This window comes from Vulpes lagopus, chromosome 13 (genome assembly GCF_018345385.1).
Source record: "Vulpes lagopus strain Blue_001 chromosome 13, ASM1834538v1, whole genome shotgun sequence".
Lineage (NCBI taxonomy): Eukaryota > Metazoa > Chordata > Mammalia > Carnivora > Canidae > Vulpes > Vulpes lagopus.
Window position 1 is genome coordinate 10940775 of NC_054836.1, and position 16823 is coordinate 10957597.

Here is a 16823-nt window from a genome sequence, read left to right on the forward strand (position 1 = left end):
GGTAGCACACGCCTCTGAGCCTATCCTTGAGTGTACCTGCTCCTGGTTGGAGCCCTGAGTTGGGCAGACACTGAATAAGAGGGAGAGAGAGAGCATGAGCCTGCCTTAGTCCTAGCAGGCAGCTGGTGACAACATTGAACTTTCACCATATGTATGCCTGAGCCTAAGAGAAAATTCAGGTTCCAGGGCCCAGAAGAGTTGTGAGTTCCCCAGGGTCTGTGTGTTAGCACTACTCAGCTCCCTGATACCACCTAATATTAATTTTAACCACAGCACCCAGCAAGGTCAGGGGCACCGGGTGGCAGAGGAGTGCCAGGGCTGACTGGTGGGATTCTGAATCTTGGCCCCGGGCAAGTATTTGGCCTTCTCAGCCTCGTGGTCCACACTTGCAGAAGCTTAGGTCCATCCCCCGAGGCTGCTACAAAGTCCTTGGCCAGTGCCTGATGCTCGCCCACATACCACTGGCCTTGAGTTCTGCTTCCCCTTCTCCTTCCTGCCCACTTGCATTTGGGGGAAGGGGTACAGAAAGAGGAAGTACCTGTTTGACATCATACAGCCCATGATAGCCAAGCCATGCCCGGAGCCAGGTGTTCTTGCTGGGCTGTCACACCCGCAAGGCTCTGACAACCCTCCTGGACCTGCACCTGTGCCTGTGGCATCTGCTGCCAACCTTTCTCCAACTGAGGACCACTGAGGCTCCTGTCCTTTAAGAACTCCCTGGAGCAACCCTTCATGATACAAAGCACAAAGCACTCATGGGACAGATGAGGAAAGCCACATGGCTGTGTTCCTGTGTCCCTGTCCATTAGCTCAGCAAGGAGCATTAGCAGCTCCAAAATCAGATGACCATAAATGGAGAGACTGGCACATGGAGACTTGTGACCCAGACATGGTCTGGGGTTTGGAGGTGCCTTGTGATATGACATGGGCCTCCACCGATGCCTCAACTCTTGTTTTGAGACCTGCAGAGTAGAGCCTAATGTTGGCCAGATGAGGCTTTGTGCTTTGTTTCTTTGGTTCCAGAGGTTGGGCTCAAGCACATATGTAGAAATTTGTTCACTCAGTGTCACCATTTGCTTGCTACACTAACCTGATCACCCATGTGGCTGCTGTATGTGCTGATGGCACGGGCATTGGGCGAAGCTGTAGGTCTCTGCACAGATTTCCTCTTGGCCCTCTCCCTGCAGAGAGGAAACCATCACCACCGTGGTGAAGAGCCCTCGTGGCCGGCGCCGGTCCCCCAACAAGTCTCCCTCTCGCTCACCTTCCCGCCACACTGCCAGCCCACCTAAGCCAGGCCAGGCAGCCCCCGAGCTGCTGTACTCACTGGGGGCTGGCCAGCCTCGCAGGCCTGAGGTGGAGCCAGGCTGGAGGCCCACCGTACCCACGCTGTATGTGACAGAGCCTGAGTCCCACACGCCAATCCCACCCCAGGGCACAAGACCCCAGCCCAAGTGGGTAGAAGTTGAAGAGACCATTGAAGTCAGGGTGAAGAAGACAGGATCCAGAGGTACATCCCCTGCCAGAGAGGCACCTGACAGCTCGGCAGGGGTTCTCTTAACACTGCCTGGTGGGACCCCCGTAGGAGACCCCAATGCAAACAACTCCAACAATAACCTACTGGCCCAGGAGCCCCAGGCTTGGGGCAGAGCCACGGTCAGCACTGGAGAGCCCCTCATCTTCTGCATGGACACTGGGCCAGAGGAGACCCCAGGGCCATCCCTTCTTGAGATGGCTGAAGAGGAAGCCCCCCTGGAGAAAGTGGAGGGAGGAGGTGCCCTCCCAACCGAGGAGCCCCTGGGCACCAATGGCCTTTGGGGCCATGACCCCAAGATCCTCACCCACAACGGCCAAGTGCTGACACTGGCTGACCTGGAGGATTATGTGCCCCGGGAGGGGGAGACCTTCGGCTGCTGTGGCCCTGTGCCTAGCACTTCTGATGACCCACCCTGCGAAGTGTCCGTGCTCCAGAGAGATATCAGTGAACCCACTGTGGGGCAGCCTGTCGTGCTCAACATGGGGCATCTCCTTGGCCCTCGAAACCCACCCAGTTTTTTCAGTCACCGAGAGGCATCTCCCTTGGGGCCTCAGGTTCTCAGCCCTGCAGGAGTCTCTTTCTCTATGCAGGAGGCCCGGGCTGGGGGTGCTGCATCCTGGAAGCCATCTTTCTGCATCCAGGTCCAGAGATCTGCAGACAGTGGCCAGAGCAGCTTCAAAACGGAGGTTTCCACCCAGACAGTCAGCTTTGGGACAGTGGGTGAGACAGTCACCCTGCACATCCGCCCAGATGGGGACAAGGCCCCTGGCCCCTCCCAGGGCTGAGGCTGTGAGCAGCAGGTGCTTGGCTGTGGGCCCTTTGGCTGCATGGAGGAAGCCAGCGCTCTGTGGACATGTGTGCTCTGATCCTCCCTCCAAATCTCCAAGAACTCAGGGCTGGAGCCTGCCCACCCCTTCCACTCCAAGCACTTCCTACCTCATGGGGCCTGATGCAGCTGAAGACACTGCACACAGACTGGGAATCTCAGAAAGTACAGAAGCCACCTAAGAGTGCAGGCCAGAGGGACTCTTGGACCGCAGCTGTGGGCTCAGGGCTCTAGACACAGGTCAGGGATTCTGCATCTGCCCTGCCATGTTTACGAGGCCGGGCTGCCAGTTGGGTCCCTTCTGCTCCAGGCTGGGGACCCAGTCTTCCTCTCAGTGGGGACTTCCCGGCCACATCTTCACCATGAACATTTCTCTCTGCCTCCAGGAGGCCTGTGTGGGGCCCAGCCCTCTCTGCAGGGTGGACCAGGGTCCGTGTATGGGAAGCGGCCCATCAGTTACCCCCAATGATAATAAACTGGTTCCCTGTACTGCCTCTGCTTTCTTGATTCTCTGGTGGCTCCGGCGACTTGTGGGGAGTGCCGTCCAGGCCTTGTCCTGGAGACCAACCAATGGCAGCCCTGAGTCAGCCCCTGGCATCAGCCTGTAGGTTCTGGCCCATTCTGGGGTCCCTGGGTGGAGGTGTGACAGCTTGCCAGTTTAGATTGCTCACATGGGTGCATATACTGTGACCAGCACAGCACATAGTGGTCACTCCCAGCCTGCTGGGGGTTAAGCAGGTCTTCCTGCCCCCTGTGCAGTAGGGGTTGTCGGCGAGGTTGATAGGGAAGGTGTGATGTGTCATGGATCTGCCGATGTCCTTGGACTGGGTAAGAACAAGACAGGTGCTCTAGGGCCACGGGGGGCAAACAGCAGCCTGCCCAGCTGCCTCTCTGGCCTGGAGGGCCCAAGGATATGGAAAATCAGCAAGAGAAAGGGTCTGGGGCAGGGGAGAGTTCCAGGCAGGGGGACCTACTGGGAATGGAGTGGTGGGCATTCTTGGGCATGTGAAGCTGTGGTTTCGCTACATGCACATTGGTCTCCAGCTGGAGGAGGAAAATGTGCTGGGAAGTGGGGAGCAGGGGGCAAACACATGGGACAGTCTGAGAGTCCCCTAAGGGGGCTGTGTGGGAGGCTGTGGTAGGAGCCAGTGATGGTGCAGTGGCCTGGGTGAGGTTAGGCTGCAGGTGCCAGGCAGGGAGCGGGGGCTGCTCTGGGAGGGCAGGAAGGAGCGCCTGGTCCCTGACAGCATCAGGCTGTCCCCAGACTTCCCTACAGTGTGGAGCTGGGCCCATCTTGGCCTGGGTAGCCCAGTACCCTGGAGTCTGGAGTGGGCCATGGGGTGGGAGAAGGGAGGGCATGAACTGAGCCTGAGGGGCCAGCCAGGACAGGGGGCAAGTATTCAGGTTCACCTGTCCCCAAAGAAGCCCACATGCTCCCAGAGGTCCTGAGCTCCGCTGCCTTGAGTGGGTGGGTGGGGCAGGCAGGTGGGAAGGGCAGCCTCTGAGGACTGGCACAAAATTTCTGGAGCCCTCTCCTGGGGCCCCGGTCACACCTCACCCCTACACGCTGACCTGCCTCTCCCACAGACGCTGCTGTCTCTCCTCCTGCCCTGGAGCCAGCAGACCAGGAGATCACGTCTGTCCCAAGGATGCTGGTGTGCCCTGAGGCTCCGGGACCCTCCACAGGGGACCATGCCAGCTCCTGCCCTGGCCCTAGAGGGCCACCCAAAGCCCAGGAGTCTGCCCCCCAACTCTTAGGCATGGAGGCTGCAGATTCATCTGGTGAGGCCCAGTGGCCTCAGGCTGACCACCAAGTGCCACCTGCTCTCAGTCCCCAACCTTGGCCTGTGCTGGCCCCAACCTTGGCCACCCCAGGTATCCATCCAATGTGGGCAAATGGGCAGAACCCTGGGGACCCTGACATCCCAATAGCCCCATATACTCAGCCTCAGTCTCCCTGTCTGTGAAACTAGGCAGGGGATGGGTACTAGGAGGTTCTTCATGAGTACATCTGTCCTGGGAACCAGAAGCTTTGGTGGTCAGTCCTGAGCAGACACACCCTGGGTACCCTGTGCTCCTAGGTGGGTGAGGAGGAGGAGAGGGAGGAGGGAAGAGGAGGGGGAAGAGAAGGAGGAGGAGGAGAGAGAGGCGGTGGGGGGAGGAGGATGAGGATGGGAGAGGGAGGAGGGAGAGGAGAGGGAGGAGGAGAAGGAATAGGGAGGAGATGAAGTAGGAGGTAGGGGGTGGAAGGAAGGGGGAGGAGGAGAGAGGAGGAGGAGGCCGGGGAAGGAGAGGAGGAGGAAAAGAGGGAAGAGGGGGGAGGGAGAGGAGAGGGAGAAGGAAGAGAAGGGGGAGGAAGGAGGAAAGGGAGGAGTAGATCCCTCATGACCCCCACACCATAGGTGCTCCCTCCAGGGATGTAGCCCTTCAGGCCCCTCCCCCAGAAGCTGCTACACCTGGCTGTCAGCATGGCCCTTGTCTGGGTGGCCAGCAGGGGGAGCCTCAGGGCTGGTGGCCCAAGTTAGGAGCTAGGACCGAGGGTGCCTGGACCTCGGAGCTCTGCAGGGAGGTCTGGAGCCCTGGGTTTTAGGGGTGCATGTTCCCTGTCTCTTCTGACCTAGAGGGCCCTGCACCCCCGAAGTCCCTGCTCTGCCTCGTGCTCCCACCCTCTGGGACTGGAGGACAACAAGGGGCGCATTGTGGGGGGGCAGTCCCAGCTGCATCCCAAGCTCTCTCTCACTAAGCCCCTTGTCTTGGACCAGTTGAGCAGCAGAAGGTTCCACAGCCTCTCCCCAAGGAGGACCAGGAGCGGGACTTGGGGGACCATGCTGAGGGCCAGGAATGCACTGTGCCCATCCGGTAACCTCCCTGGCATGCTGGGTGGGGGCAGTTCATGAGGGGACACCCCAGGGGCAGGGCAGGGAGAAGAGGCTGCCCTGGGATGTTGGTGGAGCCCTCTCCTTGCACAGGGCTGGGTCCCCTCTCTGGACTTCCCCTCCCAGAAAGTCCACTGGGGTCCAGGGAGGGGGAGGCAGGGACCCCCATCTTAGGGTGAGGCTTGGCTGCCCACACTCCAGAGGTGCAGGAGGAGGGCAGACAGCTCACCCAGCTCCACCACCACAGGATGGAGGGTGCAGCCTGGCTGGGGGCAGGTGCAGGGGAGCTATGGGACATCCACAGCCACGTGTTCATGGAGACCACACATCGGACATACGTGTACCAGGCCAGCGACACGGGTGCCACAAGTAGGTGGGGACTTAGGAGGTTATACGTGTGCTCCCCATGCTCTGGACTGGGTGGACACTTGTGCAGAGGAACCTGCAAGGCCACCTGGCATGTCTCAGCCTTGCTGTGATGGGGGCCTCACTGCTCTGTTCCCTGCATACCCTAGGAGGGGCCTCTCTGGGGAGGGTGAGAACGCTCCTTTGGGGGCGCCCACAATAGTGAATTGGGTGTGGATGCCCCCTTCCCCAGCAGGGTTTAGCATGCTTTGGACAGCTAAGGTCTCTAAGCAGGACAGACAGAGGTTAGATGGACTCTCAGGGGCCTTGGCAGAGTCAGGAGAAGGCTGCCCTCACTGGGGGAGGCAGATGAGCTCTTGCTCTGGGGAGTATCCCAGGGCCTGGCTGCTTGTCTGGGGTGTCAGGACAGGCCCAGGAGCAAGACTCACCCACCAGGGGGTCTCTGGCTGCAAGCTCCAGCTTGATGATTCAGTGCTGGGCTTGCGCACCGCCAGGTCCCCCCTCACAGGCTCCCTCCTGCACCCCAGGATCCCCGTCCATGCAGGTCACTATCGAGGATGTGCAGGCACAGAAGGGCAGCACAGCCCAGTTCCAGGCAGTCATTGATGGCAACCCGCAGCCCACAGTAACCTGGTACCGGGTAGGGACAGGCGCTGCCTTGGGTGCTGGGAGTCGGGAGTGTGTGGCGTTCCCACCCGCAGTAAGGCAGTACCTGGGGGACGGAACAGGCCGCCTTGCAGGGGCCCCCCAGGTCGGGCTGATGGCCCCGCCCACCCGCCTGTGCCCCCAGGACAACGCCCAGCTGGTGGATGGCACCCGGCTCAGCCAGCAGCGGGAAGGCACCACCTACTCCCTGGTGCTGAGGGACGTGACACACAGTGATGCGGGTGTCTACACATGCCTGGCCCGCAACGCGGGTGGACAGGTGCTGTGTAAAGCGGAGCTGGTGGTCCATGGGGGTGAGTCTCAGTGCCTCGCTGGCACGGGGGCGGGAGGGTGTGTACGTCGCCTCCCACAGGCTCCAGCACCGGGATGCTACGCGGGGCGAAGTGGACGTGCTCACCCACACTGCCCGCTCCTTGGCTGCAGGAGACAGCGAACCCGACTCTGAGAAGCAGAGCTACCGCAGGAAACTGCACTCCTTCTACGAGGTCAAGGAGGAAATTGGAAGGTACAGCCCGCAAGCCGGCGCCCGAGCCGCTGCCCCGCCTCCCTGGGTCCCGCCGCCCGCCCCGCCTCCTGAGACCCGACCGCCGCGAACTCCGCCCCGCCCCACCTCTCCTCCGCCCGGCACGCCCCCCACGCCCTGTGCCCGCCCATCGTGGCCCCCCTCCGCGCAGGGGCGTGTTCGGCTTCGTGAAGAGAGCGCAGCACAAGGGAAGCCAGATGTCCTGCGCAGCCAAGTTCATCCCGCTGCGGAGCAGGACACGCACCCAGGCCTACCGCGAGCGGGACATCCTGGCCACGCTGAGCCACCCGCTGGTAACAGGGCTGCTGGACCAGTTTGAGACCCGGAAGACCCTGATCCTTGTCTTGGAGCTGTATCCTGCCCTCAGCCTAAGGGAGGGTAGGCAGGGTCCCAGGGCCCTGCGGGGCCTGCTGTTTGGGGTCCCTGGACGCAGCACCGTCCTCGTACCTCGCGGGGCCAGGGGCCGGGGATTAGGGCAGGGCTGTGTCCACGGAGCTGTGTCCGCAGGGTCCAGGACGTGTTTTCACCGGGCCCCTGCCATGCTTCACGGGGCTTCACCAGCTAGGTGGGTGCCCCCAGCGTCCATGCTGAGAGGGCCCTCGGGCTGCCCACCTGAGCTCCAGGGAGGGACTCCCGGGAGGGACGCATGCGCACTGCTCGCTCCCCTCCCCCTTTGCTGCTGCGGGGGGGCGGCCCCCCAGTCCCCCTCCTGGGGACCCTGTCCCTCCCACTCTCCTCAACCTCCTCCCCAGCATGGCCCCACCCCCACCCCAGGTGAGACTGGCTAAAGATGTGTGGGGCTAGGTGGGTTCCAGACTCCGGAGCTTTTCTTGACCTGAGCCAGGTGCTCGTCGGAGGAGCTGCTGGACCGTCTGTTCAAGAAGAGTGTGGTGACCGAGGCCGAGGTGACTGCCTGCCTGCTGTCCCCCTGCCCACACAGGCCCCGCCCCCAGGCTCCCCAGCCCAGAGAACTTCTGGGGCTCCCCGGACCTCACAGGGTGTGGCAACTCCTCCTAGAGCTCTCCCAGCCCTCCCATGCACCCCTTCCCCCCACCCCACACACACTGATTCCTTGCCTGGCCAGTGTGCCATCCTAGCCTGCTCCTGAGGCACCCCGTCCTGCTTTGGTCAGGCTGATCCATTTCCAGGCTGGAGGAGTCCTCTGGCCTTGATGTGCATGGGGTCTGGGAAGCTTTACACATGACCTGCCCCATGGCACCATCCCAAGCTCAGATGGTGAGGGAAGTGGATACCTTGTAGATAGGGGGAATAGAAGAGGAAAGGCTAGGAGGAGGGAAGGGGGAGGAGGAGGGAAGGGGGAGGAGGAGGAGAAGGGGGAGGAGGAGGAGGGTTCCCACCTGAGCCCTGGCCTTTGCTACAGGTCAAGGTCTATGTCCAGCAGCTGGTGGAGGGGCTACAGTACCTGCACAGCCACAGCGTTCTGCACCTGGACATAAAGGTTACTCAGCCCCCATGGGTGCCCAGGGACCCAGGAGGGACAGGTGGGAGCCTGGGGCCTGCAGACGGGGGAGGGAGTGGGCACAGGCCTACCATGTCTAGATTCCTTGTTAGGACATGGTTGCCTCGGGGATGGGGAGCTCTCTCCGGTGGGGTACAGCTCTGATGAATCAGAGGCGCTCCCACATTGGCCTCACAGAACTGAGTGTTCCCTGCAGCCCCAGGAGTCACCTCCTCAGGGCATGGCCTCACCCCTCCCTGACTCTCCCTCACAGCCCCCCAACATCCTGATGGTACATCCTGCTCGGGAAGACATTAAAATCTGCGATTTTGGCTTTGCCCAAAAAATCACCCCAGGAGAGCCACAGTACAGCAAGTATGGCTCCCCAGAGTTTGTGTCTCCCGAGATCATCGAGCAGACCCCAGTGAGCGAGGCCTCCGACATCTGGTGAGTGAGTGGGTGCCTGGGGAGGCCAGCTTCCATGCCAGCAGCCCCCCAGCACACACACCTCGAGCACACCCTGTGACTGTGGTTTTGTTCCTGCAGGTCCATGGGCGTCATCTCCTACCTCAGGTGAGCAGACCCAAGCCTTTGTCAGCCACCTCCTCTGAAGCCGACCCCAGACCCCCTCCCCATCAGGCCCAGGGGAGGCCTCGAGCACTACTGGCCGCTCCCCAGATCAAAGATCCAGGACCCCAAGGGCAGCTATTATGGGAACCAGTGGTCAGCCAACTGATAAGGGGTTTCTGCTGAGCTCTTTTCTTACACACACTGTCCCAGAGAAGCTCTGTGGAGTCACCAGGCAAAGCAGTGAGCTGTTTCCCTAAAGGGTCTGGGTAGTTTGCTGGAGGGCCCCTTCCACCAATTACTGCTGTTCTGAGCATGTTGCTGGTGTAGACTTCACCTGGATCCCACCTCAAGCTAAGCCTTGATCCCTGTCCTGGGCTGAGCCTGGATCTCTGGGCAAGTCTCAGACCATTGTGGGAATCCTGGGGTCTGGATGGCCATGGCACTGTGGCCAACCCAGGCAGGAGTGGGGGCCCCGTACAAGTTCTGGCTTCTAGGGATCACAAGTCCAGGTCACATCTGAAGGCAAGTCATGTCTCTGCCTCTAGCCTGACCTGCTCATCACCATTCGCTGGTGAGAGTGACCGAGCCACCCTCCTGAACGTGCTGGAGGGGCGGGTGTCCTGGAACAGCCCCATGACTGCCCACCTCAGCAAGGATGCCCAGGATTTCATCAAGGCTACCCTGCAAAGGGCCCCAAAGTGAGTGCACAGCACCCCCCACCTGTTGCCTCATCTGGGGTTCTCTTAGGCTGAGGCCTGGGGCAGCTGGCCACCTGGCCTGATCCCTGGCCCTCCTCTCTCACTAGGGCCAGGCCCAGTGCAGCCAAATGCCTCACACACCCCTGGTTCCAGGTAAGTAGGCTGGGCCCAAGCAGATGTGCACAGGGGGCCAATCTGAGGCCCGGGGGGCGGGGGGGCCTGTGTGGACCCAGGGTGCACTGGGGCCCCCCTTATCGCCCCTCTCACCTGGGCCCCCTCAGACTTCCGTGCCCGCGGAGGAGGCCCACTTTATCAACACCAAGCAACTCAAGTTTCTGCTGGCCCGCAGCCGCTGGCAGGTGAGCCCCGCAGCCTCGGGGGATGGGGGGGGTGGGGGGGTGGGGGGGGGGAGGCGGGAAGAGGGAGGGAGGGAGGGGGGAAGCTGCCATGCGGTGTCAGCGCCCAGGAGGGGCCTGGAGGGGGGGGCGACAGAAAGCAGGCCCCGCAGGCGGCACAGGGCATCCCAATTCGGGGCCGCGCTCCCGGAGCCACGGGGGCAGGGCGGCGGGGCGTGCAGAGTCCCGCGCGGGCAGAGCCGTGGGATCCGAAGCGTGGAGCTTGTAGCGCCTCCCGGCTCCCGGGTGCCCCTTCTGAGCCTGCCGGGAGCGAAGAAGGCGGGGGTGGGGGGCGCACGGCTGACGTCCCCTCCCCCGCGCCCCGCAGCGCTCCCTGATGAGCTACAAGTCCATCCTGGTGATGCGCTCCATCCCCGAGCTGCTCCAGGGCCCGCCCGACAGCCCCTCCCTCGGGGTGGCGCGGCACCTGCGCGGTGGCGCCAGCGCCTCCTCCAGCAGCTCGTCCTCCTCCTCCGACAACGAGCTGGCCCCTTTCGCCCGGGCCAAGTCGCTGCCGCCGTCTCCGGTGACCCACTCGCCGCTGCTGCACCCGCGGGGCTTCCTGCGGCCTTCGGCCAGCCTGCCCGAGGAGGCCGAGGCCCGCGCGCCCCCTGCCGCCGCCCCGGGCTGCGTGCCGCGGCAGAGCGTCATCCGCAGCCTCTTCCACCAGCAGGCGGCCGAGGGCCCCGAGCGCGGAGGGCCCGCGGGTGGCGGGAGGCCCCCTGCGCGGCGGCGGCACCTGCTCAAGGGCGGCTACTTCGCCCGCGCCCTGCCTGGCCTGCGGGAGCCACTGCTGGAGCACCGCGCGCTGGAGGAGGCGGCGGCCCGCGCCGAGCAGGCCGCCCTGATGGCCAAGGCGCCCTCCTCCGAGAGCGCCCGCGGGGCCCCGGGCCCCAGCCCCTCGGTCGAGGCCTGCGGCGGCGGCCAGTGCGCTACCCCGGCTCCCTCAGACGCCCTGATGGACTCCGGGCAGAGCTGGCCGGGCAGAGCTGGCGCCACAGTTGCCCAGGAGAGGGAGCTGCCAGAGGGACCCCAGCAGGGGCCAAGACTGTTTCAGTCCATCACCGGGGCCCTGGGGGCCACCCAGCAAGAGGGGTCATCTCAGGACAGCTGTGGGGGGCAGTGGGGTCCTACTGCCCTGGAAGGCTGGGTCCCCCCTCCGGCCATTACACCACAGGCTCCAGGCTCTTTCCCTACAAAACAGTGCACCGGGTCCCTCTCAGCTCCCTCCAGCTCCCTCCTCTCCCCAGAGCCAAAGGGGTTCCTGTCCCTAGCCCAAGAGGGTCCCCAGCCAGGCGGTAAGACAGAACTGAAGGACAGCCCTCTCCCTGGGAAGCGGGGCCCCCCTAGCGCCCCAGGGCTGGCCTCCCCAATAGGAACGGAGCCTGGGCCCACTCAGGATAGGGAGGGCCTGGCTGCAGAGCCTGAGGACGCTCTTGAGTGGGAACCCAGCCTGCAACGGCCTCAGGAGCAGGCTACAACACGGAAGTTCTCCCTGGGGGCATGGCGTGGAGGCTACGCAGGCGTGGCTGGCTATGGCACCTTTGCCTTCGGTGGGGATGCAGGGGGCATGCTGGGGCAGGGTCCCCTGTGGGCCAGGATGGCCTGGGCCACTTCTCAGTCCTCAGAGGAGCGTGATGAAGTAGGGGCCCAGAGCCCACCACCCCAGGCCAGCAAAGTGCCCCTTCCCAAGGGCAGTGGGGCACCCCCACTGGCTTCCCCGGAGCTGAGTGCGTGGGAAGACTTTGGTGGTGGCTCCCAGGTGTCCCTGGTGCAGATCCGAGACTTGTCCGGGGACTCCGAGGCAGCAGACACCATATCCCTGGACATCTCAGAGGTGGAGCCTGCCTACCTCAACCTGTCTGACCTGTATGACATCAAGTACCTCCCTTTTGAGTTCATGATCTTCAGGAGGGTCCCCAAGCCTGTGGAGCCAGAGCCACCATCCTCCCCTGAGTCTGAGGCCGGGGAGGAGTTGGCCACGCTCCCGGAGGCCGGGTGGCCCTGGCCAGGTGCCCTGGGCACACCAGCCAGCTTGCACATCACTGAGGAGCCAGAGGACATGGAGACCCTGCTCAGAGAGGCCACAGGCAGCAGGAAGCGCAAATGGTCGCCCCCCGCCCGTGACCTCTTCCATCTCCCAGGGAGGCATGTGCTGCCAGAGGAGCAGGAGCCCGTGGAGCTGGGCCTTCGCCGGAGGGTGAGGGCGTCTGTGGCCCACATCTCCCGCCTCCTGAAGGGCAGGCCTGAAGGTGACTCCCCCACCCCCCCACCCCCGTCCCCTCAGCCCTGGCAGGTGGCCGGTGTCTGGCTCTGAACCTTGGGGCACCTCACCCCCTGTGTTGACCCAGAAGCCACTCTCTAGGGTGGGGGTTCCCTGGGCCACACACATCACCTGCACACAGGGGCTTCTGTTCCTGAGGTCACCATATGGCCCAGCATGGGAACAGAGAGCCCTGCCTGACTGGCCCTGACCCTGGGGCCCATGGCCAGGCCTCCCCAGACACCAGTGGCCCGAGCGTTCCCCATCCCCTGCCCCTGGTGCCCTTGCCCAAGATAGACTGACCCTGACAGGGTGGGAAGGGTGTGGTGTCAGCAGCGGATTGGACCCCTGGGCTCTGTGCTCTGTGGCCATGCAGGAATCCCGCTGTGGGGGGTGGGGGTCCCGGTTCCTCCTCCTCTGCTCCCACACTGATGCCAACACAGTCAACGTCAGGGGAGCTGACTCCACAGCTGTGACTTCCAGAGGCCTCTTCCTCCCTGCAGGCCCAGAGAAAGAGAGCCCCCCCAGGAAGAAGGCAGGCCTGGCTTCCTTCCGGCTGGGCCTGAAGAGCAGGGACCAAGGTGGGTGTGCTGCCCAGGGGCAGCCATGGGGACCCAACTGCAGGGGGAGGGAGCCCCTCTCTGGTTTCCAGTGCCACTGGAGGGGCCAAGCCTACATCCACAGGGCCTGGGGTCCAGATTAGGTGGGGACATAGGGGCGGCTCTGGTGCCCAGCATTGGGGCAGTCCTGGAGGCCTTCCTGGAGGAGGCGCTAGAGTTGAAGGGGAGCTGAGTGGGCATGGGTTTCCCTAGCATCCCTGTCTCGGGGGTGCAGGCCATGTTTTCAGGTTGGGGGTGGCTTTGAAGGCTTGTCTGGCTCCCTTCCCTAGCGCCATCCTTTCTACGGGAGCTCTCAGACGAAACAGTGGTCCTGGGCCAGTCCGTGACTCTTGCTTGCCAAGTGTCGGCCCAGCCGGCTGCACAGGCCACCTGGACCAAAGGTAAGAAAATGTCCCGGGGTAGGTGGCAGGAAGGCAGAGGGTGCCCCCTGGAATAGGGGGAGGCAGGCCCCTGGAAGGCAGGGTGCATGTGGTGCCACTGCCCAGGCCTGCTCTGTCCTGCCGTAGACGGGGCTCTCCTGCAGAGCAGCAGCCATCTCCTCATCTCTGCCACGCTCAAGCACTTCCAGCTGCTCACCATTCTGGTGGTGACTGCTGAGGACCTGGGGGTGTATACGTGCCGTGTGAGCAACACACTGGGGACGGCAGCCACCACGGCTGTCCTCCGGAAGGCAGGTGGGTAGGCCAGGCCCTCTAAGCAGGGTGGGGGTGGGCACTGACCCTGATGGGTGCTTCTAGGGTGCCCGCCGACCACCTCATGCTTTGTGAGTTGGTTTGTGCTGGTCCCCTTCCGGGAGGAGGCCCCTTTAGCATGATGCTCACCACTCAGTCATCTCCCCACCCCAGCACGGCCAGGGCCTGGAGAGTCCGCTCTGCAGACTGGGACGCCCCCAGGTGGGGCATAGCTGTAGGGGATGGTGGGCTCAGGAATCTGGCAGCAGGTGCGGGAGGTTGAGGCAGGGCTGGGGGCACTCAGCTGTGGTGGGAAGCTGTGGGGGGCCCACCTCTGACGGCTGCCCATGGGCCCTGCAGAGCGCCCCTCATCTTCTCCACGCCCGGACATTGGGGAGGTGTATGCTGATGCAGTGCTGCTGGTCTGGAAGCCCGTGGAGTCCTATGGACCTGTGACCTACATCGTGCAGTGCAGTCTGGAAGGTAGGAGCCCCCGCTGCCTTGCCTCTTGGGCAGAACCCAGCCACCTCTGTATTCCCTTGGGGAAGGGTCTCTGCACCCCCCGACTCTGGAGTGGGGAGGCCCTGGACTGTCCCTCACCCACTTCCTTGTGGCCCAGGCGGCAGCTGGAGCACCCTGGCTTCTGACATCTTTGACTGCTGCTACCTCACCAGCAAGCTTTCCCCGGGGGGCCTGTATACTTTCCGGACGGCCTGCGTCAGCAAGGCGGGCATGGGACCCTACAGCAGCCCCTCAGAGCAGGTCCTCCTGGGAGGACCCAGCCACCTGGGTGAGGTGCTTGTCAAGCCTGCTGGCGTGGGGCGGTAGTCCTATCCATTGGCCCTGCCCCTTCACTCAGACCCACCCACTCACTGGTAGGCCTCTGCCCCCAAAGGTCCTGAGGAATGAGAGAAAAAAGTGTGGGGCTTCACAGATGGGGCCCCTGCTAGAGGGCCTGGGAAGGGGTACAGGAGACCAGGTGGGGCAAGCTGGGGCTGTAGGGGTGCCTCCCACTCACTGGCTCCTTCTCCCACAGCCTCGGAGGAAGAGAGCAGCATCCCGTGGCCCATGCAGCCCCTCCCCAGCACACAGACCTTCACCTTCCAGACACAGATCCGAAGGTGCTGCAGCCCCCCCTGCCCCCCTCCCCGCTTTCCCTGCTCCCATCCCAGCCTCAGCCTCTCTCCCTGCTTCTCATGCCCACACGGTGTGGTTCCGAGAGCCTCAGCCCCCTCCCCAAGGCTCCAGTCACCTCCCGCTGCCCCGCTTTCCAGCCCCTCCTGGGAAGGAGGGCGCAGGGGTCCTCACCAGCCAGTCCGGTGTTTGCTCGCCCAGGGGCCGCTTCAGTGTCGTGCGGCAGTGCCAGGAGAAGGCCAGCGGGCGCGCGCTGGCCGCCAAGATCATCCCCTACCGCCTCGAGGACAGGACTGACGTGCTGCGGGAATACGAAGCCCTCAAGAGCCTGCGCCACCCGCACCTGGCCCAGCTACAGGCCGCCTACCTCAGCCCCCGGCACCTGGTTCTTATCTTGGAGTTGTGCTTGGGACCGGAGCTGCTCCCCTGCCTGGCGGAGAGGTGAGGACTTGCCTGGATGCAGGGCCCAGGGCGGGATGCTCAGCACGTCGGGGCGTGGAGGGACACCTGACACACAGGCGCACTGCCTCTCACCTCGCCGCCCACCTGCTGCCCGGCCTCCACCGCCCGCCAGAGCCAGGGAGCTCTCGGGGGGCACTCCTCCCAAGCCCACCAGAAGGGCTGGTGTCCCCGCACACCTTCCACGGCGTGGACAGGGCTGAGCCCCCTCCCGGTGCCTGCCACTCCAGGGTCTCCTACTCAGAATCAGAGGTGAAGGACTACCTGTGGCAGATGTTGAGTGCGGCCCAGTACCTGCACGCCCAGCGCATCCTACACCTGGACCTCAGGTCGGAGAACATGATCGTCACCGAGTACAACTTACTCAAGGTCGTGGACCTGGGCAACGCTCAGAGTCTCACCCAGGAGAGGATCCTGCCGTCCAAGGGCTTCAAGGACTACGTGGAGACCATGGGTGCGCGGGGAGCAGATGCCAACCTGACCCGGGTGTTGAGAGGGGGAAAAGGAGGGGGGCAGGAGGAAGCCCCGCCCCCAGACCTGCCCCCCCCCCCACTGCCCTGCAAACAGCCAGCCTCTCACCTGTGCTGTCCCCCAGCTCCCGAGCTCCTGGAGGGCCAGAGTGCCCTCCCGCAGACCGACATCTGGGCCATAGGCGTCACAGCCTTCATCATGTAAGTCCTCCAAGCGCAGGGGCCGGGAGACTGGGGATACATCGAGGTGTCCCGGGAGCCCCCTGTGTGTCCTCCAAATGAGGGTAGCCTCAGACCTCGAGTCCCCCATCCATTTGAGGGTGATCTCAGTTCCCTATGATTCCCTATCCATCGAGGGTGACCCCGGAGCTCCCTGTGGCCCCATCCACCTGAGAGTGACCTGGGTGCCCTGACACCCTGTGTGCAGGCTGAGTGCGGAGTACCCCGTGAACAGTGAAGGGACACGCGACCTGAAGAAAAGCCTGCGCAAGGGGCTGATCCATCTGAGCCGCTGCTACGCAGGGCTGTCTGGCGGCGCTGTGGCTTTTCTCCGGAGCACATTGTGTGCTCACCCGTGGTAAGGTGGACCCGCCAGGGCCAACCCCCTCCGCCTTGCCCCATGTCCACCAATGCCCGCTCCCCCACCTTGCCTACCCACTTCCCGCCTCCCTTCCCCGCCCCACCTCAGCTCCAAGGGCTCAGCAGACACCTTCATCTTCTATCTAGGGGCCGGCCTTGTGCATCAAGCTGCTTGCAGTGCCCGTGGCTAACCGAGGAGGGCCCTGCCGGCTCCCAGCCAGCTGCCGTGACCTTCCCCACAGTGCGCCTGCGTGCTTTCCTGCGTGAGCGAGAGAAGAGGCGGGCACTGCTGTATAAGAAGCACAATCTGGCACAGGTGCACTGAGCACTGGGCCAGGTGGAGTTGGGGGGGGGGGCGAGGAGATCACCCTGCTGGGCTTCACCCCCTGTTGTATATGCACAGCATGCCAATAAAAAGCAGAACCAGATGAGGTGTAATCTGTGTCTTTGTTCAGTTTAGTTTGAGGAAAGAAGTCAGGGTCCTGCCACCTCACCTGGGACTTGGGGAGGTAAGGAGCGGAACTGCGCTTCCCCATGGAATGAGTGGAAGCGAGGAATCTGGCCCCTAGAGTGGAAGAACCAGAGTTGCCAGCGCAGCCTCACCTAGGGTGATCTGATCCTGCGGGTCCCCAGCCTAGCCCCAACCGCGGCCTCCAAGGCACCTCTCCTGGGGCACCTGGGTGCTGGGAGGTGCACAGATCCCAACCAGCC

General features: G+C 63.5%; 1 protein-coding gene across 13 annotated transcripts in view; it reads left to right on the forward strand.

Moving 5' to 3' along the window:
- Positions 1 to 16540, forward strand: part of OBSCN (obscurin, cytoskeletal calmodulin and titin-interacting RhoGEF) — a 125478-nt gene extending 108938 nt beyond the window's left edge. For 10 of the 13 annotated variants that reach the window (XM_041727528.1, XM_041727538.1, XM_041727535.1 and 7 more), the window contains 26 exons: positions 3951 to 4238; positions 5126 to 5222; positions 5487 to 5608; positions 6133 to 6245; positions 6396 to 6564; positions 6695 to 6776; positions 6946 to 7146; positions 7639 to 7699; positions 8176 to 8253; positions 8528 to 8700; positions 8800 to 8826; positions 9369 to 9521; positions 9629 to 9674; positions 9803 to 9880; positions 10245 to 12168; positions 12683 to 12760; positions 13069 to 13179; positions 13306 to 13473; positions 13831 to 13953; positions 14090 to 14260; positions 14507 to 14591; positions 14806 to 15045; positions 15294 to 15517; positions 15659 to 15734; positions 15961 to 16110; positions 16260 to 16540. In XM_041727528.1, the coding sequence (XP_041583462.1) occupies positions 3951 to 4238; positions 5126 to 5222; positions 5487 to 5608; positions 6133 to 6245; positions 6396 to 6564; positions 6695 to 6776; positions 6946 to 7146; positions 7639 to 7699; positions 8176 to 8253; positions 8528 to 8700; positions 8800 to 8826; positions 9369 to 9521; positions 9629 to 9674; positions 9803 to 9880; positions 10245 to 12168; positions 12683 to 12760; positions 13069 to 13179; positions 13306 to 13473; positions 13831 to 13953; positions 14090 to 14260; positions 14507 to 14591; positions 14806 to 15045; positions 15294 to 15517; positions 15659 to 15734; positions 15961 to 16110; positions 16260 to 16437 (5216 nt within the window). In that variant the 3' untranslated portion in view covers positions 16438 to 16540. Of the gene's footprint in view, positions 1 to 1187; positions 2853 to 3950; positions 4239 to 5125; positions 5223 to 5486; positions 5609 to 6132; positions 6246 to 6395; positions 6565 to 6694; positions 6777 to 6945; positions 7147 to 7638; positions 7700 to 8175; positions 8254 to 8527; positions 8701 to 8799; positions 8827 to 9368; positions 9522 to 9628; positions 9675 to 9802; positions 9881 to 10244; positions 12169 to 12682; positions 12761 to 13068; positions 13180 to 13305; positions 13474 to 13830; positions 13954 to 14089; positions 14266 to 14506; positions 14592 to 14805; positions 15046 to 15293; positions 15518 to 15658; positions 15735 to 15960; positions 16111 to 16259 lie in introns of those variants that run through there. The other 3 variants (XM_041727539.1, XM_041727541.1, XM_041727537.1) reach the window with 2 other exon arrangements.
- The last annotated feature ends 283 nt before the right edge of the window (positions 16541 to 16823 follow it).